General features: G+C 44.0%; 1 protein-coding gene across 5 annotated transcripts in view; it reads left to right on the top strand.

Annotated features, from left to right (window-relative positions):
- The window catches only part of MTCL2 (microtubule crosslinking factor 2), a 127,898-nt gene extending 107,494 nt beyond the window's left edge, over positions 1-20,404 (top strand). The window contains exons 16-17 of one of the 5 annotated variants that reach the window (XR_009763437.1): positions 10,755-10,852; positions 19,981-20,404. Coding sequence is in view for 3 of the 5 variants with exons in the window: in XM_061631694.1 (XP_061487678.1) it covers positions 19,981-20,036 (56 nt within the window). In the remaining 2 variants the exon portion in view is untranslated. Of the gene's footprint in view, positions 1-6,824; positions 6,875-10,751; positions 10,853-19,980 lie in introns of those variants that run through there. The other 4 variants (XR_009763436.1, XM_061631696.1, XM_061631697.1 and 1 more) reach the window with 4 other exon arrangements.
- The last annotated feature ends 4,848 nt before the right edge of the window (positions 20,405-25,252 follow it).

Below are 25,252 nucleotides of genomic sequence, written 5' to 3'. Positions count from 1 at the left end.
AGGTGGGGAATCTTTTTCAGGCAAGGATGACATTACCTTCTGGGGAATGCCAATGGTGAGCGAGGCCAGAAGCACAAGTAGGCAGAGCAATGAGTGTGAATGTTACCTCTGTACAGTTGGCTAGTTTCCTCACACTCACACATGCCTCTCTATTCTCCATCCAAATAAGCAAGAAGCTTAATGAGAGATGAAGAGCATATTCCAGCCAGGCACAAACTACCCAAAGAGGGTGTGGGACCTGGGGAGAGTGCTGAGGGCCAGACAGAGAGGTGGGGAGGACTGTATTTGACCCTCAGGCCTGAGGTTCCCCATCCCTTGAATCTCCTCTCTGCTTTATTTACTTGAGTTCCCCAAATAGCCCCGAGTCCCACTGCTCTTTGCTGCTTGGAAGTAGCTCCCCAAATTACCCAAAGAGCAATTTTCTCTTTATAGCAAATGGGATTTCAGAATCACTTCATGCAATTTCTATCCCATCCATCTTCACTTCCCATGTGCCATTTCTAAGGCAATGATGGCTAAAGTAATTCCTGAGAGAGAGCATTTCAAAACTGGAAGACAGGTAACACTTCGAACTCCTAATTTATTTATTATTTTAAGATAAGCCAGAAGGGGCCATCTAGATGAGCAAAGTGCCCCAGGCAGGGGCTCTCTGGACAGCTTGGCTTAAGTCATCCTGCTAAGTGGTAAGGACAATTTTATCTCGCATAAGATGAACATGTGGGCTAAAGTGCTAATCTTGACCTACTGACATTTCATTTGCTTTTGTTGATATTGGCTAGTTTTTTTCTCCTCTGGAATTTCATCTTAGCACTACTGAACACTGCTATTGAACTCTGGCCCTAAATATAGCTTATCACAAGCAGAATATGCCCTAGGCTTTCTGCCTCCTGCTGGTAGAACTTGGAGCACTTGCAGCTGTTTAGCTTTTATAGGGAAATCCACCCCTCCCTTTTAATAAACGGGAGTCAAGTGACAACAGGTGCTTCTGCTTTATCATGCTGCCCCCTTAGATCTTAGAAGTGGCTAGACAGTGGCTGAACTCCTGTTACAACCATCCCCATTCCCTAAAAAGAATAAAAGAAAGGGATCTGTCGTGTATGGGAAGAATTCCCAGAGCCTCAAGTGGGATCAGAAGCCATCCCTCACTTTCAGACCAGACTTTTAAGGAGATACATTTTTCCACCTGTTCTAATGGCATCCTTATTCATACTGAGTTTAAACACATTTCTGGCATGTTTTTAAGACAGTGTACCCATGCAGGGTTCCATACTGCCAGTGCCATGATTCAAGGGGGTCGCTGGTGCTTCCGGGTGTATGCCAGGGATCCATGGCCTGGGTGTCTTGTCATGTAGGCATGCTAATGCTACCTGCCTAGGTGCAGGTGACCTGTTTGTTGTCAATCAAGTGGAATGCTATATGGGTAAATCAATGTGTTGGTGTTTTAAAAAAAGTGCTGATATCATGTTTCAACCAGGCTCCACTCCCTTGGAGTTTGCAATAACCTTTCATGGATTTTCAGACACTTTCTAAAAAAAATCCACACAAAATGCTTTGCTTTCTTCTGCCATTGTTTCACCACCACTTTTTGAGTTTCTCTTCCATTGTGTTCCCAGCTACTGAGCTGTGGCCTGACCTGCTCTACTTGCCTCTTCTTGCAATGTGTTTTCCTTTCGCTCTGCTTTTGTGGGCCTCTCCTGTTCACCCTCCTCCTTTGCTTCACTTCATTGCTTGCAGTGGAGCTTTCTCTCTATTCTTGATGTTGCTTCTTTTTTTATTTGAATATTTAATCTTTATTTGCATCCCTCTAACCCAGCCTTTGCCAACCTGCTGTTCTCCAGATGTTTTGAACAAAAGCATCTGGAGGACATCAGGTTTACAAAGGTTGCTCTAACTCTCTTCCACCTCCTTCATGTTTTCTGTTGCTCTGCATGACTCCCACCAGCTCAGCACCACATCACTGTCCCAGGGCTGGTTCAGATCACTAAATTTCACCACATAATCATGTGTGTGTAAACTAACTCTTTGGTTGTGGCTGCATTGTTACTTGGCACAACTGCAGGGGGAAATTCAGCAAGTGTGAACAGAGCTTTGTAGTCCCCAACAATGTATATGTTAAACATTTACTTCACATAGACATTTCAATCTGCCATTTTCTTATTTCAATCATCAAATGTTATGCATGACATTCTTCCCTCTGCATCCTCCTGAATTGGCCATGGAACAACAGGCTCGCATTTTTCTTCCACTAGTCATCACATCCACCCTTGTCTTTCCATTCCTCTTTTCCATATTTCTTTTTCTATTGCTGCTCCTCCTTTTTCCAGCCCTTTGCTCCTGTTCCCCACTCTTGAGTATTTTCTTCCATGCCCACCTCATATGCCTTCCAAACACCTTTTCTTGACCTCTGATCAGGGTTCTTGGTTTTTTAATATGACTGTAGCATGTTCATATATCCACATTGCTCCCTATTAGGGATGTACAACTCATTTTGTTGTACAACTCACTTGTTTGTTCACCGCCCTGAGAGCTATTCTGCTAAGGGCGGTATATAAATTGAAATAATAAATAAATAAATAAATTCTTAATTGGTTCATGTCTCTTTCACATGTGTTCTCCTGTAAATTTGTTACGTCTAGTTTCCCCATTAAATGGGTGGATTCTCCCCCCCCCAAAAAAAATCTGTATCAATTTACATTTTTCTTCTTTTTCTGTAAATAGTTTGTAGCTACCTGGAGCATCTAGAAAAGGCAGCTCCTGCCGTACATATTGGTAACTGAGCTAGAAGTGCCTCAAGGAGCAATGGAACATAATGAGGAGCCATCCCTGCCATGGAGATTGTATGGAGGAAAAGAATGGGGATAGCGATCTTCCCCCCCCACTTTTTTTTTGTACAGTGGGTCCATGGGGCAGTCATTTCCCCCCTCCATACAGTCCCCCTTGAGACTCCCAGGGACATTTTCAGTTCCATTTTCAATATGTGCAGCCACTCCAAGTGTCTAGTACTTGCTATTTTAAAAAAAATGTTTTAAGGCCCGCCATAGAATCACCTTGTGGAATTTGGTAAAAGGGTAGAGTCTAAAGTGGACCACATTTCAATCTATGCATTGGTACAGATCAGGTGAGTGCTTTGGATTTCAGACCCACCAATTTCCTCAAGCATCCCTACTCCTAGTGGTTCCTATGATTTCTATCCCAGACACTGAGCACTTCCTAATCTCCGCCTTCTGCTGTCCCTGTCTTTGTGCTTCGCAGTTCCCATTGGATCACTGTAATTCCACATCAGGATATTCACGTTGGCTTGTAATTTCCACCTTGGGGGCTTGAGGCTTTGCTTGATTACATTTTCGGAGAGCACGTTGTGCTTCCTCATTTCCTTCAACCATTCCCTTACACTTTCCTTGCACTTCATCATTTCTTCTCATTGTTTTGACCTCCACTCATGCTTTTGCATACTGTGTGTAGCCAGTTCCTACTTGTTTTCATCTGTCGCTGACTTTGTGCTTCCCTGCTTTGATCCCAGTTTCCCTCTGCCTGTTGCATGCTTCCATGCTCTTCATTTTCATTTCAGTCTAGTGGCCCTGGCAGTCCTTCATTGTCTTTCCCCATTGCCCTTATCTTCTCCCTTTCTGAATACATTCCCAACCCTTCCTAAAATACCTTCATATTTTCCCCCTTCCCTGTTGTTTGTTTATTTCATTTATTAGTCACTTCCCATAAAACACCCCGATTCTTCTTGAGTCACTCATCTTATTTGCTCTCTATAGTTTCTCCCATCACCTTATCCTTCAACTTACCCCCCTAGGCCCTCACTGCTTCCCAACACCTCCATCTGCTTTCCACTTTCTTCTCTGAGCATCTTCCATGCACACAACCTCTGCATTTCTTTAGTAATTTGTCTTTGTTTCCCCTCTGTGCTTTTCCATTCCTGACTACTCCAGTCCCACATTTTTCCAGCTCCTTCTAGTCCCCTTACTCAGATTGAGATGCTCCTGCTGCCTCCTTTTGCTTTCCTTGTTTGGTTCATCATCTGTTTACTGTTCCTGTGATGCTGGTTATTGTGCTCCTTCAGTTTTACCTCCATCTAATTTTCCTCTTACACATTTCTCTTATTCTAGGGATAGGGATAGAAGGACCTGTCAATTTCAGTTTTCTGCATTTCTCATTTTTCCAGTCTTAAATTCAGTTCTTCAGGTTTTTGCAGCAATTTGCAATTAAAAAAATAATCCTCCTGAAAATTCTTCAGCATTTTAGTGTGAATTTTGCCTAATAAACACATTTTGTATGCAGTTTTTACTAATATCTCCTAATATAATGCATTTTTGTATGTTATTTTCACTTGATATATTCATTTTATACACATTTTCTCTAGTATATGCATTTTTTAGAACATTGGTTGGAGAACTGCATCACAAAATTTGGGTAAGTGCGAATTTCAAAGGATGACTTAAAATATGAACCGAATCTAACCTCCCCATCCCTATTTAAGAATAGGTTGCCTCTCTGATACTAGCTTGTAGTGGTACTAATGCACATTTTCCCCATTCCTTTCAGTGAGCTTTTAACTATAGGCAATCCCCTCCCCTCTAAGTTCTTCACTTATCTACCTCTCCTGATCTCCTGGCCCCTGATCAAAAGAAGCTCTGATCAAAATAACATGCCACTTTTATTACACTTCAGGGTAGATTTAACAGTCATTCATGTCAGACATCCCTTGTGCGGTGCAATAGGAGAGGCATTTATTGTGCACGTCCATTGCATAAAGGGCTGCGTTGTTATGTTTTGCACCACTCTGTAAATTATCCTTTGTTCATATTCTGGTGTAGGAGGCAGTCTGGCACCCGCTTCTCCCTGAAAAGCGACATTCCCAAAATGTGTCGTCAGTGCTAGTACTTACGGCTAATATTTTACATTTTGAACTGGGGATGCCTATCCAAATACAAAAAAGCATGCCCCATCAAGTGTGAAGGATGTGCACATGTAAAGTTTGGTATGTGTCTCTTAAAAAAAAAAAAAGTTAGGTCTCAGTCCTGTCCTGCTTCTGTCTCAGACTTGTTGTCTTTAAAAAAGAAGTACATCTAATCTGATGTTCTGGAAACAATGGGGTGGTTTGTCCAGAAAGGCCAGACTGCCGTTCACTCTCATGCTGTCTTTATGATTAACAGCTAAGACTATATGTAAAAAGAGTTCTACCAGATCAGATCAAAGGCCCATCAGGTCCAGCCTTCTGTTCCACAGTGGGTGAACCAGGTGCTAATGGGAAGTCCGCAAGCAGGACATAGGCTCATGCTCAGCACTTTCCTGTTCATGTTCCCAGCAATTGGTATTCAGAGTTATACTGTCTCTAGTACTGGAGGTAGGATTTAGCCATCTTGACGAGTAGCCATTGATAGTCCTATCCTCCATGAATTTATTTAATCCCCCTTTTTAAACTGACCCAGGGCCCCTCCAGACTGATGTGGTTTGTTTGCAGGTGTAGTCTGCAACAGGGCATTGACACAGTCATAGTCCATTAGTGGTGGATTTATGCTGGACTGTCTACACATCATTCCACTTTATTCATTCTGTGATTCTTCCCCAATGTTTTTGCATTATTGACGTCTGGAGGGGCCCTCTTGCACTGTAGCACAATAAAAGTGGGACAAAAAAAAGCTGGAACATTTGTAGTATAAAAAGGTACAGGATTTCAGCAGGAAGTCACAGGACATGCACCAACAGGAAACAAAGCAGTACGTCTGCCTCAAAACTTTTGCTGGTGCAAACAGTATTGAAAGCAAGATCACAAATAACTGCCCAGTTGCCATCACAAGCACAAATCATCGTGAATGCACAATAAAAAAGATGCCTGAAGGTTTTTTTGGTAGTGAGTTCCGTAGTTTTACCATGTGCCATGTGAAGAAATACTTCCTTTTGCCTGTCCTGAATTGCCAACCATTCTGTTTTAGAATTATGAGAGAGGAAGAAAAACTATCCACTTGCTCCACAGTGGGGGAGCAAGTGTTCTGTTGCTACCAGAGAAACCACTGCCTTGTGCCTTGCTGGCTTTCCCCTGACTCACATATTTCTCACTCAAAAGTGGGAGTAAGGTACACTATTTGGATGCCACCTACAATGCTCCAGCTCTTCTATTTGGGGAAATGTGGAGAGATACCATTTCCACTATTGTATTCCTGTGATCTATATCAGAGATTTGAATTGCCCCTCCTGGTAGTTCGACATTCTCCTAGTTTTGTTATGACTGGTTTTCAGTGAACATGGCAGCCATGTGCCCAGTTAATCAATGCCTTCCCTTGCCAAGAGGATTGTAAATACTCACTTTGGATTGGAGCGTGTCTTACCATTGGTTTGGCAAAGGGTTTCTGGGGGAGGCTGTTTTTTCCAGTCTTTAGGTTGAAATGTTTTGTCTGGTCAATTTCTTCAGGGTAATAACTACCTGTGTGAAAAGACAAATTGAATTAATTATAGAAGCCGCACAATGCCCCCAAGCTGGAATAATAATAATAATAATAATAAAACTACTCCAAATTCTCAAACACTTGTATATGGACTCGGGGCTTTTTACACTGAATTGTTGTAGAAAATGAGAATTAAAGTCTGTTTAAAGAGCCATTAAAAAAACTCTATTAAAAAACCTCTGTCTCCACATTGTTATGTTACTTAAGTAGCCATCAAGAAGTTATTTTAAACCTCAGGTCTGACAAGTTCATTAATCCTTGTACTCCCCTGGTGTCTTAAGGAATCTTGTGTTACCTGTAGGATTCTAGCACTCATGTGTGAAAGCAAGAGATAGAATACCAATGAAATATCACTTCTGTTCTATCTCTTAGATGGAGTTCCATCAGTAACCATCCTCTTCTAATGCATAGTCTTGACAAAGGTGAGACAAGTTATATTGCTGATCTGATCTGTGTGTCCCACAGTGCTTACACCTGTAAATACCAGAGATGATCAATTATATGGGTGTTATAGGTTATGTAGAGAGCCAGTGTGGTGTAGTGGTTAAGGTGTTGGACTACGACCTGGGAGACCAGGGTTCAAATCCCCACACAGCCATGAAGCTCACTGCGTGACTTTGGGTCAGTCACTGCCTCTCAGCCTCAGAGGAAGGCAATGGTAAACTGCCTCTGAATACCGCTTACCATGAAAATCCTATTCATGGGGTCGCCATAAGTCGGAATTGACCTGAAGGCAGTCCATTTCCATTTCCATAGGTTATGTATAGGAGACCTTGGACACTTCCAAACTGTTGCTATTTTCTGGTGGGATTCAATCACATAACAGCAACTTAGAGCTCTTATGCAATAAACCTGGTCCCCTTCCCCCTCCAAAATCAGACTTTTTGCAACGATGAAAAAATGCACTAGCTTGAAGCAATGTTGTCTAATCTCTCCACAAACAAATCTGAATGAATGCCCAGTAGGCAATGTCATTGAACATCCCCACAACCTTTGAGCAAATACATCAGAATGAATGCTCAATAAACAGGTTGTCTGGAAGTGATCTTATTTAGCACAGATCAATTTGATTTACACTTGCTATAATGTGCATTTGATTACCAGTGTAGTGCTGTGCAATTGTGTGTGTGAAATCCCTTGCCTCCACTGCACTGCACAAAGGTATTTGGATGAAAGTATCGCAGTTTGGACCTCAGAACTACTGTCCATTTCCCATCTTTCCCCCCAAATGCAAGGGATTTACATTCTACTTTGCATGATTGTTCCAATTTAGAGGCTTCCACACAACTCAGTATCCTGATCACACAGAGCTCTGAGTCGTGTGGAAGCCCTCATGCATACAGCTATATAGGCAAAGACTCCCTCAGTGCAGATAGTTGCACAATTTGCGCAAAAGCTAGGGGGTGGAGTTGCTTGGTGCTTCCCTGTACCTGTGTTGATCTACTGTATAGAGGAGCATTAATGACTGCAGTGGGCACGTGTTGTTTTTTCCCCTTTTTCATGATTGTGTCTTTGTGTATATTCAGCCATAACTGGCTCCATAACAAGACATAAAAAATCTACTTAGATTCAACATTGCTGGCAAACGTGTCTTATCTCCCATATTTATTTAGGCGATCCTTTTTAAAACCTCATCTACACATCACATTTTGACCACAGAAGCATTGATGGTTGTTGTGTGCTAGTGTTCTTTAAAAGATTCGCCTGATCATTCAGAATGGAACAAAATACAAATTTGCATAATTTTTTAAAAAAGACGAATGTGCAATTGCATAGTTTTCAGCAGATACCTTTGTAGGAGAGGCCTTTGTGGAAGCCTCAGACATTAATTCCTAGGGACATCCTATTTGCCTCAGAATGACTCACTTGTGTCTGATGGCCAGCGCTGCTCCAAAAGGAGCAGAGCTACAGAGAAAATGGCAAGGAATAACAAATTGTTAGACTCAGTACAGAGCCAAATTCACTGAACCAACACCTGGTCAAACAGTACCTTCAGTGCAGCTGTTTTAAAACAATATTAATATTGTATTGGGTTGTTTTATCTTTGTTAGGCACCCCAAGTATTTGGAACAGTAACCTCTACCTCTTTAAAATAAGTATGTGCTCAGAAAAGTTGGAGTTGCAACAAATCTCACAATTTCTAGCTTACACAGATGTGGTTTCTCCCATTTTTTTATTGTCCAGAGTGTAACATTTGTGCATAGAGTAGTGGCAGAAAGACATTATTTACATTAGCATTGCCTTCAAATAATAGTAGCTGAGTGATGATGAATGATGAGCTTCTGCTATGGTAGGCAGCAACTATATATAACGATCTTATATTCGACCTCCTGCTACTTTAAAAATGGTCAAACTGTGAGCCTCTTCCTGCACGGAGTTCAGGTAGTACACATGGGGTTCATAGGGGGGGGTTCTTTTATTTGCAGACACCCAGGAGAATATTAAAAGGTAACTGCAGAAACAGACTGGCTGGTGGTAGACAAAGTAAGTAATAGGTGTGTGGGAAGAAATCAATTATTAGTCTTCCTGTCCGTATGAAAGCAAGGTATCAAAGAATTCTGAGTCTACCATGAAACACATCTCCATATACAAGGTTGAGCTAAGCTGTTGGTTTCCTGCTAGAATTGGGGGTGGCTGTTCCTGTGCTGTGCAGAGGAAGCTTTCCTTGGTCGCAAATAATGTTGGGATGATTATCGTGGCATAAGTTGTCGTAGACCTGAGTCCACAAAAGCTTATGCCACAATAAATCAGTCCACAAAAACTTATATCATAATAAATGTATTAGACTTGTAAGGTGCTGCAAGAGTCTTCACTGTTTTTGCTGCAACCAGTAGTCTTGCGGTAAATCCAGAAATACAGGGTCCCTTTATGGTAGGCACAGCCATGTCCCTCTCTTGTTTTCCTGCTGGGTTGAGAATGAGATCCTTGTTAGTGCCTTCTCCCACAACAAGACACATCCCTAGGAGCCCATCAGCATGAAAGGAGAATGTTAGCTACTGAAAAGAGTATTCTCAGTGGCTGACTCATCCTTTCACTCTGATGTGAATCAGCAGGAAAGGACAAGGAAGCATGTTAGAAGACTTATCAGTGGCTAACACACTCCCCTTTCATGCTGATTGGCTCATAGGATTCTGGAGACATAGGGATCCTGCTCCCAAAAAACAAACAAGACCCCCTGGACGACTATATCCCTGGCTGCAACCGACTAATATAGCTACACCTCTCAAAGAGACTTTTGTGTATGATATTGTTAAATGCACCCCAATCTTTGAGTAGTGAGAGATTTCAGGGGTGCCAGCACATACCTCGTGTTTGGTTTCCTTGGAATGAAGGCAACTGGAGACTATGGTGTTTTTGTGATATATGGTATTATATATATATACAGGCTGAGCATAAGATGGAAAGGCTCATCAAATTAACACTCAACAGATCTTGCTCCCCGGTTAGGTTTCCTCTTGTGTCTCAGGCCTCTGCTTCTTCCCAACCGGAAGAGGAGACTGGCCCCAATCTGTCAGTGATGGTATCACCTCCAGCCAGGGGAGTGGGGAAGGCCTACCTTCTGGAAACATCTCCAGCTAGGATTTTCCGTGGCAATCAGTAACCTGTACTCTTTAGTTATGCAAAGAGATAACAGATACAGTTTAGATTAACAAAGGGACTGGTTTGAATAGTTTAGCAGTCACTCTTTCTAGAGAATCATATCTTACAGATATAAAACCACCGGGGGGGGGGGGACGGACCTAAAGATGGCATCCAAACCAGCCCTCCAGTCCTATAACACCATATTAGATAAAATTCTGAACTCTGTCAAGCCAGAGCAGGTTGCTATGCTGCATTCAAAGGCAATCCTTTTTTCAAAAGTATATTTCTGACTTGAAAAGCTGTTGCAGCTAACCTAAGCCCATTTTCCAAAAACACCAACACTGTTAGCCTTGTATTTAAGGGCAGTTTTGTCACAAAACTCTGTAAAATATACACCTCTTTGCTGGACCTCCATGAAGGTAATTTTTTTTGTCTTAAATTTGAAATTCATTTGGAAAGCTGTAATTGGCTTCCTCCAAAAGCTGCTTTTCTTAATATTTGTATACTGCTTTTCAACCACATTTGTTTTCAAAGCAGTCAACTATTCCCTCTGCATTGCTGGTTCAGATATGAAGCAACACCCCCCCACACACACATAATTGCTTTGTTCCTGGCTCTCTGCACCTGTTGGAATATGGGTACAAAGAATGGGCACAGCTGGTTTTCATTTGCCGGCAAAAAAGAGCAGAGGATGGTGACCAGACTGTTCTTTCTCAGCAGGAAGCTCCACAATGCTGATTCAAACATGGAAAAGTCTCTGATTCCGGCCTTTGATAATGTAACCTGGAAAGGTGGAATCCAAAGCAGAGTATCCCCAGGTAACTTCAACAATTGGAAAGGAATAGGAGCACTGTACTCTCTTGTGTGGCCGCTGACATATCTTAAAAAAAGGAGCCGAGAAGTGCTCCAGGTCGGCATTGGAGCAGCCAACTCCTCCTCCTCGGAGGCAGGCGGGTGGGCGGGCGCGACCCGGAGCAGCATTGGCGGGGTGAGGGAGGCGCACTGGCATTCCCAGCCCTGCTCCGGCTGGGTGCCCCTCCGGCACACGCCCTCTCAGGAGCATGGGTGAATGGCATTGTGTGCGCGCATATGTGCGTGCTCAGCAGGACATTTGGGGGCTCGCCAAGGAGTTACCGCACCAGGTGACACCAACCCTAGTGACACCACTGCCCAAGACAGTTTATTTTAATTGGAACAATTTAGAAACTGGCTCCAGGGAAGGAAGTTCCACTGGTAACCTGGCCTGCTTCTTCCAACATCCAATCATTAGTACAAGTAAAGTATATTCGCCCCCATCTAATTTAGTCTAATCTAAATCTTTGATGCAAGAGTTGTGAAATGAAACAATTTGGCTATTGATGGGGGTTGCTTCACAGGAAGAACTGTGAATGGATTGACTTTTAAAAAAAATGAACCAAAGCTCTTAGAAGTGGCAAAACAATGGCTAGAGTGCAGAACATGCTGAGACGTGTAACATCCCACTAAGAAAGTTAGTTACTGTTTAATGGGAATCTTTCATGTGACAAAAAACAAAATCAACCATGGTTCAGTGGCAAAGCATTTTCTTTTGCATGCAGAAGGACCCAGGTTCAGTCTCCGGCATCTCCAGGTAGGGCTGGGAAAGACCCATGTTTAAAACCCTGCAGAGTCATTTCCGGTTAGTATAATATGGAGTTAAATGGACCAATGGTTTAACTTGATATATGGCAGCTCCCTCTGTACCTATTGTTATGTAATGGGCTATTTTGGCAGCTTGCCCTCCTTGAAGCTGTAGCCAAAACTGGCTGGGTTACACATGTGGGGTGGGTGGGTTATACAGAAATACCAGCTGTAAAAATGACTGCAGCTCAATCCCTCCCCTTTTATCCAACTGTATGCAACTTTGCATATTAATTAGCACACTTGCGCATCTCAGAACTTCCATGGAAACATGCTTCCTTCCATCTTCCCAAACTGGTGGCTCATTAGCATCTGCCTCCTTTCTGTAGCTCTCCAGTGATAAGTTGCTGTGTCAGTTTTATGACATCTGTTTTACACACTGCAGGGAATGAGCCACTTGTGCATATACAAAATAAAATCCCCAATGATGGGATACCCTAAGTTAACCACTTATTACTAATAGCTTCAGTGCTGCTCTTCTGATTCAAAATGGGACTATTGTACAGCAAATGTGTGTGCAATGCAAAAATGCATATGGTAGCATTTATCTAGAAATGGTGATCACACAACTGCTCAACATTCAGGTAGGATTTGGCTCTACAGCTTGGCAGCCTGATGCCTCCCGTCTCTGCATTTCTACCTTTGGCCAACATGCTCTCCTCTTCCTCCTCTTCTTTTTTAGTATGGCTATCAGGAAGAGGGTTTCAAAATCTGGCCGTTCACACTGTATTGCAGGAGATCATTACCACCCCCAGTTGATAGCGGTGATATTCCTGGCATCTCAGCCTATTCTGCTATGCCAGTTTGGCCCCAGAGGCTGAGAACGTAAAGAAAGAGCCTGTCCCTTGACAGGACCAAAACAGAGTTTGGAAGGCATGTTCAGCCTAAGGTGTTTTCTGTGATATGTAACAGTGCAATGCTTTACATGTTTAGTTGGAAATAAGTTCCCATTGTGCTTGGTGGGGCTTATTCCTTAGTAAGCGTGTTTAGGATGGCAGCTGGAATTAAAATACACACAATGCCTTATCATATGCTGAACAATGTAACAAATGGACCATTTTAAATGATAAAGAATTGACTGGGATTATACATTCCTATTTTCATGTTGAACATCAACAACTGTCACATGCTTATGCTCCTCGTTACTTAATCTGCACTAAAAATTATCCCCGGGTTCCATCACTAAAATAGGTTAGAAGCATGGCCAGCCCTAATGTTAGGCAGTGTGAGGTGGCCACATCGAGCACCTGATTTTGGATATCATGAAAGGGTCACAAAGTGCTAGTTATTTAACTGTATTGTGTATTTTCTCCCAGGGAGAGACTCCTGTGGGATTATCTGCCTCAGATGTTACCATTTGGGGGAGAGCATCCGTTTTGCATGCAGAAGGTTGTGGGTTCAATCATCTCCAGGAAGGGCTGAGAGAGACCCTTGTCTGGAATCCTGGTGAACTTCAGCCAATCACTGTTGACAAGAATTAAGCCAGAAGGACCAATAATCTGATTTGGTACAAGGTAGCTTCCTATGTTTGTAATAACTTGAATGACCTTTAGTACTATGCATCTTGTCTGGTGGAGGGGCACTGTTTGCTGTTCAGACTCACAGGCAGTAAATTATCTTGGGCCAGTCCTGATTTGGATCCCCATTTTGCTGATAAGCTTGTACTGAACAGGCAGATAAATCCTACACTTCAGGAATCTGAAGTTTAGGAAATATATTTGCAAAGCTAAGGCCGTGATACCAGTAATTTGGGTACCATGGGTGATTGCTTAGCTTGTGGTTTGCCTGGCCCTGCTAGAATGTTAGTCTTTATACAGCCCTGAATATTCAGGAAAGCAGATTCACCCTAGCCTGACAGGTTGAAAACTGGTCCTGTTGAGGTGTGGCTGGAGACTGAAGCTCTGTGCTGAACATCTCTTCATGGCAGATACCAGGGAAGCAATATAAGGAGTAGCATCTGTTCCCTGACCTGCAGTATATTGCGAGGGGCGGGATGGATAACGTGGTAGTGATAGTGGGACAATATTTCAAACAACCGGCATGAGGGGAAGCCCTGTATCAGACAGAACCACACAGGGAAGACAGCTGGGAATCAAGCTTATAAAGGCTTGAACATCCTCACCTAAATGGGCCAGGCGCCACTGGTTATTAGTAGTCATACAGAAGCAGCAACACCTCCCTATCAATTCATTCAGGCCGCTGCCTGAACAGTGGGTGGGCGCGATTCTAAAAGCCACAACTCTGCAGGGATTTGCAACTCCTCCCCCCCCGCCTTTTTCCATTTCTCCTTCAGTCCTGTTTCCATAGAAGCCACCAAATCTGTTTCCATAGAAACAGTGGTGATTGTTTTGAATTTTGCGCAATGAAAACAAATGTGACAGAACTGAAAAGGGGATGGGGGCGGCGAGCGGGCAGTGGAGGAGAAAACAATCCAGCCTGAGAAAATGGAGCTGCACTGGACAGCAGGACTAGGAGCCAAGGGGTCCAGGATAGCGAGGGAGCCTCTGGGCCCACCAGCTGCCTAGCTTGCCCTGCTACGTTTTGAGACAGGTTAGGGTGTCCAGGAGAATTGTGGGGCTTTGGCACAGCATGTTAGCAGAAGAGCAAGAAGAAGGGCAAGAGTCAGCGGGGGCTCATCTGTTTGGTCGCATGGGGGACTGAAAGACCAACTCCAGTCTTTCCTCCAGCAGCTGCCACCTGCCTGCTACCCTATTTAGAACCAGACCAGAGGGTGGCATTGGCTTCATCTTCCTTGGCCTCAGTGTTGCCCTCATGGAGCTCAGCAGGGAGGAGGGCAGGGGGAGACAAAACTAGAATTAGCTGGCTGCGCCTGTCATTGGCTCTGGCTCCACCTACTGTTCACGGTGTATTCTAAGCTTTTTTTCCTGCTGCACAAGCAGCCAGAGCACTGCCCGCCCCTGAACTCGTCAAGTAATTAGTCTAGTACTATACTATTAATATAAGGTTATGCAGATTTTAAAGAACCAATATATATCTTCATTTTCTATTTCTTTTTATATTTTCTCATCCATTTCTCTTTTAGGAACCACCTAGCTCCTTATGACATCTCACATGCCCAACTGCACAAAAACTAATTTCACACTGCAATTTCTTTTTGACACTGCACAAAATGTGTCTAGCTGCACATTAGAATAAGCCCTGCTACTGTTGGCCTTCCTCCCTACCGGTCCCAATGGGCATCTGCCACCACTGCATGCAATCACCCTGCTTAGACTGGTTCTTTCACCTCCTTTTCTTCCCATGCCATCTGACAGCTGCTCCTGACGCTACTTATGGCAACTTGACCTTTCTAGCTTGATCACCATGGGCAAAAAAAAAAAAAAAAAGCATTTTGCATGCCAGCCCAACCCATCTTGATTTGCAGCAACGTGCACATTTTAGTTTCCATCGGTGAATGGGTCAGGGGACTTGCTTGCCAAAAACAGGGCGTGCAGTGTTTGTGGCAGCAGATCCAGTCTTTGGTCCAAGCCAGTAATTACAGACAGTCTATTCCTGGACTTATACTAGATGGGAGAGGACAGAGGAACATTCCTCTGTATTGTTGCTGTATTTGTTGTTGTTGTTATTTAAATCATCTTTTAAAACCCTACTCTTCAGATGAAAAGGTTCCCAGAGTGGCTTACATAAGACCAATAAAAATAAAACCCATGCCCCAAAGCTAACAATCTAAAGGACAGAAGACAAAAGGAAAAAGAGACTGAAGAGCAAGAGGAAAACGAGCAAACTAAGGCTCCAGTTCTTACATAGCAGATCTTATTTACTTAATGACTATATATAAGGACTAGCTAGAACTGAAACAGTTCCAGGAAAAGAGGGACCAAATGGAGCTGGTCCCCTCAGCAGAGCTCACTCTCCTGCAGCCTGATGAAATAGCTACTTCTGGGTAATTTTTGAAGATTTGAGGCAGTGTCGCATAGTGGTTAGAGTGTTAGACTATGACCTGGGAGACCAGGGTTCGAATCCCCACACAGCCATGAAGCTCACTGGGTGACCTTGGGCCAGTCACTGCCTCACAGCCTCAGAGGAAGGCAATGGTAAAACCACCTCTGAATACTGCTTACCGTGAAAACCCTATTAATAGGGTCACACGTACGTCGGGATCGACTTGAAGGCAGTCCATTTCCATTTCAAGGGAGAACTGGAGCAGATGGATCCGGTCTTTCAGCAGAGCCGATGGAGTAGGCCTTGCTTCCCAGCTGTTTATCCCTTTCATCTGTCACTCAGGGATAGAACCCAAGCATTAAATTCTACATTTGCTAAGCCTATTTTGCATCCTGATTTTTCTTCCTAAAAGTTCATGGCCCTCGGTCTACTACAGGGAGTAGCTTTCCAGACAGTTGGGCAGGAAGGAAAAGCAGTCCCTATAAGCAGGGCACCAAGCTTCTGTCACATGTAAAGACAGAGCTGCATCCCTGGAACCCTTGCTTCTGAACTTGCCAAGAAGCCTTTTTTGCATGTGCTCCCCACTTAAAAGGACAAGAGTTTTATAGAGCTATGATCTTACAAGAAGGTGAGTCTGCAAAAGGGAAGGAAGTATTCTCAAGGAGGATTGCTGGTGGAAAATACATCAATGGGATGGAAAATCCGCCTTGATTTTGCAAGAATATTCTATGGGCAGGCAGTTCTAAGCATCCGTTTATTTTCTAACCTGATGAACTGTGTACTGTGTGAATTTCGCCATGGGAACAGTTCTAAACCCATCTCATGGAAGTGGCACTAAGGTATGCAGAACTGAACGGGGTGCTCTCAGAGGGACTCCCCTTTCTCCCACTAGGGACGTGCATTTCAGTAAAAGGCGGCCAAAGGAAGCAGATGTAGTTGCTTCCTAAGATCCAGCGTGGCACTGCAGAGGATGCTGGGCAACACCTCCCAGATCAGGTCCTACAGTCATCAATGTCAGAGCAAGCATGAGCCACATTCTTATTCTTCACATTAGGTTACTAACTGGGACCATGCAAATGAAATGCATCTTACAAGTCTTGAAACAGCTTCACTATTGCCCAGCCAAATTTAAGGTGCTGGCTACAACTTTCAAAGCCTTTAAAGTTTGGGATCAGGATATCTCAAGGACTGCCCTTTTCTACACAAATCTGCCAAGATCCACATTACAGAGGACCATGAGTGGATTCTTATACCTGGGATGATCCAGGACAGGGCCTTTTCTGTTGTGGTGCCAAATTTTTGGAACTCACTTCCCAGAGAAACTTACCTGGGGTTGTCTCTGTTACTTTTTCAAAGCCAAGTAAATACTTGTTTTATTCATGCAGGCATTTTAGAATGTGGGTTGGTTTGTTTTGGTACTATATACATCTTTGTTGATGTATTGCACATTTTCTGAAGTGCTTTGAAAGGTGCACATCTGAAAAGTGGTATATAAATGCTTAAAACCAGGAAACACATGCATAAATCATTCTCTGTGATGCTATGAAGGATGTGGGATGCGCCTCTCAGCTTATGTCCTGTAGTAGCTTGGTGTGGCAAAAGTCTAAGTCTTGCCCGAGATAAACTTTGGTTTTAAATCTCAGAATAGCTACTGTTTTCTGCTAAACTCTGTGACCATGTGGGAGTTTCAGCTTCTAGGAAGCATGGATACAGAATAAAACCTGACATGTGAACTTGACATAATCTAAAGGCCATGAAACTAAATAAAATAAAATTATATACTTGAAAGGGCAAACCATTTTGCACAAGTGACATCCAAAGCCATTGGCAGAAAGGGGCGGCTGCTTTTTGATGTTGCTGCTCATGGCAAACGGATCACTTGAATTGTTTGCCACAAAGCAGAAGCTGCAATTTTATACCACACCAAACACTTGTGTGTGCATTTTGGGACAGCAAGCTTCTGCTCGCAGCTAATATGTCTCCTCACTGTGAACTGTTTTACAAAGAAATAAACAGCTGCCACACAGGGCTGGCCATACCATTAGAGCGGGGGGCAGGAACCTTTTCCAGCTCAAGGGCCACATTTCCTTCTGAAGGCTACATGGCAGAGGTGGGCAGGGCCAGAGGCAAAAATGGAAGGAGCAACAAATGTAACATTGACTCTGTTCAGTCGGCTAGTTTCTACACTTCGCTTCAGAGGTCAAGGATGCATTCCAGCAAAGCAAAAACACTCAAGGAGGGAGGGAAGCAAGGCCAGTAGTGTGGCCTGGGCAGAGGGGGTGCGGCCTAGAGAGAGGGGTGTGGCCTGGGGTCAGGGGGTGTGGCTGGGGAGGGGGTGTAGCTAATGCCAGATAGAGAGGTCTAGAGGGCCATATTTGGCTCCTGAACTTGAGGTTGCCTACTCTTGCTTTAGAGGGTGTGAGGCATTTCCCCTCCCCCGGAGTCTCCTAAGCTAGTCTCGGGTATGATGGATGTTGCCCCATTGCCCGTGTTGAAGACTCAATTACAGTCTGGTCAGATTCTGTATATGGAATGAGGAGGATGCCTTGGACATGCCCTGCTGCCGCCACCACACACAATCTTGGACGTCAGTTCTCAGGGTCAGCTGTACTATCCCACTAAACCACTATCTACAGTTGTACTTTACTAAATTGCCAGCTTATAACTTGATTTTTTTCTGGGTCACCAGAGGAACTGGATAGAAGACTTTATTTTGGCCAAACGTAGAGGAATAAATTGGTCAGGAATAAATTGGTCACAAATGTTGCTCAGGGGAAATACTAATTATACGTCTGCCTTATTGTTGTCCTTTGTAAAAACTCCAGTCTTGAAAAGCTACATATGAAACAGATTTTTAACCATATACTGCCCTCTGGTGTCCAGCTAGCCACGAGCAACCTTCGTCCAAACAGGACCTGCAGAGTAAATGGCAATTGGGGTTTATCCAGGCAGTGGTTTTCCATGCTCTTCAGTCAACACTGTGTAGATGTGGTGACTCACTGATTGTAAAATCACTGTGAGGCACATATAACCACATGGGGAGTTAGCTGTCAGCATCCAGCCATGCAGTAAGCAGAGTCAGCCTTACCATGGAACCTTATGACTCAGAAGGTTTAGGTAGCAGATTTCCAAGAAGGGACTCATTTTTTTCACCTCCAGTCTCCCTTACAGTATGTTGATAGAAAAAAAATAGTTCTAATACTGTGCAGTTTGTGTGTGCAATTTTGCTTTTTTTGCTTTGTTTATTTTATTCATTTTTTGAAAAATTAAGCTATCTTTCAGCAAAACAGTAGGCGGCATATAAGCAGAATATTAAAATATTTTAAATATCAAAATAATACTTAGACAAACAAAGCAGAACAACAGTATATAGATTCAACTTTATTTATTTACTGCGCTTGTAGTTCATCTTTCATGATTTCCATGATCCCGGAAGAGATTACAAAATAGTAAAATTATATAAAAGAAAAATACAATATAATATTTTGGCAGATTCACTGACATCTGTTTACAAAACACATCACATCAGCCCCCACCCCCAGCAAAAGCCTGGGTGAATAAAAACATTTTAATTTCACTTCAGAAGCTAAACAATTACAGCACAAATTATATCTCAGGTGGTTCTGTAGCCAAGATGCCACCAGGGAGAAGGCCTTGTTCCATAATGACTTTTGCCCAGCATCAGAATCATGAGGAGGACTTTCTTGCAGATTTTAATACATAGGCAGGATGCTAAAACACCAACAAAGCAGAGAAAACTCTAATATAACTGATGTTAAAACCCTGGAGACAGGAATGCCCATGAAAGCATTCCCTAATAAGCTGGGTGACATGATGACTGAAAAGTTCTAGCCACCGTCCACTTAACTGGTGTCAAGAACACCTGATTTGTTAAGGCTGTTAGGTAAAATGGTTCTGTGGCAAGGAATTGTGGGGGGAACATCTTGCCTGAATTAGGGCCTCTAGAAGGCAGCGAGACTGTCAGTTCTCACAGCTGAACTCAGTTAATTAGGCAGTGAATAAGACTTATCAGCCTGAGACTGGTACCTCAAGGCCACAGGCCTGGAAAGGTTGGAGAAGCTTGTGACTGTTAGATGCAAAAGCTCTGGAAGATTTCATCATCAGAAAGTCCCCTAATTGGCTAATTAACTCCTGGCTATTGCTGGACTTTCCCCCATAAAAGCAGAACTAAGATTCCAGGTCTTTGTTCTCCAGTGCTACTGATGTTGGGGTTCCATCTGCTATCCAGGTTACACATCTCTGGGGAGATGTGTAACCATGAAGTTACCCTGCTTGCTTTCTTATATTGTGTGAGTATAGGCTACACAGATTTGTTATTTCTGCTTTTGACTTGAACTCTCTGCATTTTGTATTTTATCTGCAGCCGTGCATACCATGGACTGCAAAAAAGACAAATACTTGGGTGTTAGAAAAAATTAAACCAGAACTATCACTAGAAGCTAAAATAATGAAACTGAGGTTATCATACTTTGGACACATAAGAAGACATGATTCACTAGAAAAGACAATAATGCTGGGAAAAACAGAAGGAAGTAGAAAAAGAGGAAGGCCAAACAAGAGATGGATTGACTCCATAAAGGAAGCCACAGACCTGAACTTACAAGATCTGAACAAGGTGGTTCACGACAGTTGCTACTGGAGGTCGCTGATTCATAGGGTCACCATAAGTCGTGATCAACTTGAAGGCAAATAACAACAACAACAAAGGGCTGTTTGGTTTAAGGAATTATTTTGCTGCTACATTTTTTGCACTTATATTTTATTTTAATAAAGCTACCTCTTATTTACCAGTGTGTGTTCATTTCAGGGGAAATTTGGCTCTGAATTCAGTATCTTGGCCAATTAGCCACAGACTACTGTATAACTGGGTATTATTGACCATGAGGGAATCCAGAGGAGAGCCTCAGATGACCATATTGTGTAGGATCATAAGACAGTAAATTGTCCTTTAAGTACAAGCCATTTAGGGTTTTGTAGATAATTATCAGACCCTTTCACTTCAGGAAAAGTCTATAAGGACAGCGCTGATGGTGAGGTGAATTTTCTCACATCCTCACTCCTAACATTTGTAAAGAGTTATGGTAAGTGCTAAAATCTGCCCCATTATGTGGTCGGATGCTGCAGATAGCTGGCTCCCCTACAGGGCTGACCCTGCCATCAGGTAGAGTGCAGATGCTGGAATGGGGATTAATAGCAAGCAGTTGGAGGACAGAGATGTGTGTGCTGCTTAAGCTAACCCAGGTGTGGGAAGCATTTGGCCCTCAGATGTTGCTAAACTGCAACTCCTATCATCCTTGCTCATTGGCCATCCTTGGTAGGGCTGATAGGAGTTGTAGTTCAGCAGCATCTCTGGAGAACATAAGGTTCCCCATTCCTGAGCTAGCCTGTTGCCCTCATATGTGATGGAGGATGCTTCATCAGTGTTGACATAAGATTCGGCTGCTAGTGCAGTCAGCTTTTAGGCTGCAGACACACTTGCAGTTATGCTGGTTTCATTGCTTCTCTGCCTCTCTTTTCCGAAACCGCAGACACACTATCTGGTGAATATAGATTTCTCGATGCCACACTCCCTCCGCAGGGGACAAGGACCTATTAGAATGGTCCGCCCCAGACGCCTGATGGAGCCCAAAGGATTCCTGAATGCGCTGGGGGATATGGAGGTGACTGAAGGTCACCCGGTCGAATCCCTGGTGATGGAGTGGAATAAGGAGATCGCCAGGGCAGTGGACCGGGTGGCTCCGAAACGTCCTCTCCCCCTGAACAGAACTCAGACAGCACCTTGGTACACACCACGGTTGCGGGGTCTGAGACAGGAGGTGAGACGACTTGAGTGCCGGTGGCGGAAATCCTGCACTGAAGGCGATCGAACACGGGTTAGAGCAGCAATAGCTGCCTACCAGGTGGCAACAAAGGCAGCAAAGAGAAATTTCTTTGCTGCCTCTATTGCGTCGGCAGAGTGCTGTCCCAGGAGATTGTTCCAAGTGGTCCGAAGCCTGGTCAGTCCAGTTGCTCAGGAACCCATGGAACATTCTAAAATCTCCTGTGATACTTTTGCTAAACACTTTGCCGACAAAATCGAGCATCTGAAGAGCACGCTTCCGCTCGCCGTGGAGACAGGAAGTGGGCCAGAGTCGGCCAGTTGCATTCCGGTCTGTTGGGATCGGTTTCAGCCTCTTCTCTCTGAGGAAGTGGACAAGGTGCTCTGTACTGTGAAGCCAACCACCTGTCTGGTTGATCCTTGCCCTTCATGGCTCATCATGAGCTGTAAAGAGAGACTGGGCGAAGGGATCAAGGCGGTGGTGAATGCATCCTTGCAAGAGGGTGCAATGCCATCAGCCCTCAAGGAAGCGGTAATAAAGCCCATCTTAAAAAAACCATCCTTGGATCCCCAAGAGTTAAACAACTTTCGCCCAGTCTCTAATTTACCATTCTTGGGCAAGGTGATTGAGAGGGTGGTGGCTGCGCAATTACAGACACACTTGGAGGAAACGGATTATTTAGATCCATACCAATCGGGTTTTAGGACTGGTCATGGAACAGAAACAGCCTTGGTCGCTCTGGTAGATGATATGCGGAGGGCATTGGATAGGGGTGAATACACCTTCCTTGTTCTCCTGGACCTCTCAGCGGCTTTCGATACTGTTGACCACAGTATCCTTTTAAATCACCTAGAGGGATTAGGAATAGGAGGCCTGTCCTGCAATGGTTCCGTTCCTATCTCTCGGATAGGCAGCAACTGGTGGCATTGGGAGATGAGGTTTCAGACCCTTGGCCTCTTCATTGTGGAGTGCCACAGGGTTCTATCCTCTCTCCCATGCTATTCAACATCTATGTGAAACCGCTGGGAGCAATCATCAGGAGGTTTGGGTTGCAGTGCCATCAGTACGCCGATGACACTCAGCTCTATCTCGCCTTTAAGTCCTCACCGGAGTTGGCTGTGAACACCATGTCCAAGTGCCTGAAATCCGTAAGTGGATGGATGGGAGAGAATAGGCTGAAGCTGAACCCCAACAAGACTGAGGTACTACTTGTGGGAGATAAAAGGAAACTAGGAATTACTGACCTGATGCTTGATGGAGTAAGTTTGCCCCTGAAAGACTAGGTCCGCAGTCTTGGGGTCATACTTGACTCCCAGCTGTCCATGGAGGCTCAGATTACAGCAGTGAGCCGGGCAGCCTGGTATCAATTACATCTGATACGGAGATTGCGACCCTACCTTCCTGTTCATCTGCTCCCTCAGGTGATACATGCCCTGGTCTCCTCTCGCCTAGACTATTGCAATGCGCTCTACGTGGGGTTACCCTTGAAAACGGTCCGGAAATTACAGCTGGTACAGAATGCGGCGGCACGCTTGATTACGCATAGCCGTCGCTGGGATCATATCACCCCAGTGTTATTAGATCTTCACTGGTTACCAGTTGTCTACCGGGCCCAATTCAAGGTGTTGGTGTTGACCTTTAAAACCCTATACGGTTTCGGTCCAGTATATCTGAAGGAACGCCTCCAGAATCACCGATTATGCCGCCTGACGAGATCAGCCTCGCAAGACCTTCTCTCGGTCCCACCGGTGAGAACAGCTAGGCTGGTACGGACCAGAGAGAGGGCATTCTCTGTTGTGGCCCCCACCCTCTGGAACTCCCTCCCTTTTGATCTCAGACATGCTCCCTCCCTGTCCAGCTATCGCTGAGCCTTGAAGACCTGGCTGTTCAGGCAGGCCTACAAGATTGGGACAGATTAATTTTGTTATAACTGATTTAACGTATGGTTTCTTTAGCTTAAAATTTGATTATGTTGATGTATATGGATTGTTTTTATTCTTGTTGTTCGTTGCCTAGAGTGTCCCTAACCCGGACAGATAGGCGGCTGAAAAATAAAATTTATTATTATTATTATTACTCAAAAATCTCAAAATCTGGAAACTTTGAGACCAAATGTACTTTCCCTTCATTCTTCTTCACATCAGTTTCAAAACTGCTTGGTCTCTCAAACGGTTGCAACTCTGAGGTGTGGGCAACTGAAACACTCTGCTATCGGTGGTCCTAAAAGTGGGGGCTGGGTGTATTACAACTTTCTACTTTTATAAACTTCCTACTTTGCTTCAGTGGCATTTCCACTCCGCTACTGCTTAGCATGTCTTTGCAAACCGATGGACCCATTCAGCTCAGGTGATCACAAATGAGGTATTTTCCTTAGCCTTAAGCAGCAAAATGTCTTGGGCGGGCCTTGCTTCCTCATGTAGCTGCATGTTGCCTGCAGAGTTTACAAACTGTAATCTCATGGGAAATGGCAATCTCTCCCACTTGCTGGAGTGCAGTGCACCACTGAAAATGCAGGAAAAGGAAGGTACACCACCTGCTAGGACAAGCCTGCACAGATGTATAGCCCAAATCAGCCCTTTCAGCTGCAAGTAGATTATCTTGTAGCAGGGCCTAGCATGAGCCAAAGCAATGGATTGTGGGAACTTCATAGTCTCCAACAACCCATAGATTAAAAAATAGGGAGAGATGGCTATAATACCCCTATTCTCACACCAAGAATCCTTGTCTGAGTGTCCCCCCCATGTATTACTCATTACTGAAGGCAATATTCTACCTACTGATTGCTGTTTTAATTTACTCTTCAGTCCTGTCCCGTCAATTTGCTGATTCAAAAACCAAATGAGTGGCATCTGATTAAAGGTATTGTTATGTATACACCACAATTCTCCAATCAGTGAGCTGTTTCAGAGGTGTGGTGTTTACCTAGTTTAGTTTCCTTTGGAAGGAGATTGCAGGAGGCCTATGGCATTTGGAATATTTCTGTTTACTTACAAATATACAAGTTGAACATAGATAAAGCTTCAATGGTAGGGAACCTGTGTCCCTTCAGATGCTGTTTGACTCCTACTCCCGTCAGTTTTAGCCAGCAGGGCCAATAGTCAGGGATGAAACCCTAAGATTTCAGGGGTGACACCTAGTGATGATATAGGGATGGCCCCTAGTGATGTCATTAAGCATCAACCACAGTTGCTTGATGCATGCCATTCAAACAAAAAAAATCTCTGATTGGAAATTAAGAGAGAAATCTTAGCTAAAAGAGGGTGTTCCTGGGTCCAGCTGAAGTAATGAGATCATCCCTTCTCACCTGCTTAGGGAGCCTGGGTAAGGAACATTCAATCTAGCCTACTTGCTTCTGGCAAAAAGGGTTTAAGTGCCCTCAGACCAGGCCAATCACCAGAAGGCCATTGCAGGAAGAAAGCCTAGTGTTTTGGAAATGATAGATGGGTGCATTCAGGAGTAAAGATGGATGCCCCTGAAGGCTGCGATTCTAAACACACTACTAAGGGACTAAGCCCCATAGACCTCAACAGGACTTACTTTTGAGTAGATATGGTTAAGATTGTGCTGTTGGCAAGGCTTGACTAGGGATCCTCTGCAACGATGTCCATATCCAAGCAGGGTTGGCAACCCCCTCCCTAGAATGCCCTGCCTGTCTTTTAACATAGCTGCTCCAAACTTCTTTACAGACTTGACCCTTCACTGCAGAGGGAGGTCTGAGAAATGAGTAAGTGTTAAGAAGATTCTCTGCCCATCCTGTGGGTGGCTATAAACTCACTTTGACAGCCAACACAATTCCAGTATAATTATGACAGAGAG

This window comes from Rhineura floridana, chromosome 6 (assembly GCF_030035675.1).
Source record: "Rhineura floridana isolate rRhiFlo1 chromosome 6, rRhiFlo1.hap2, whole genome shotgun sequence".
Classification (NCBI taxonomy): Eukaryota; Metazoa; Chordata; class Lepidosauria; order Squamata; family Rhineuridae; genus Rhineura; species Rhineura floridana.
Note: the sequence above shows the minus strand (reverse complement) of the source record. Positions and strands in the feature narration are given on the sequence as shown.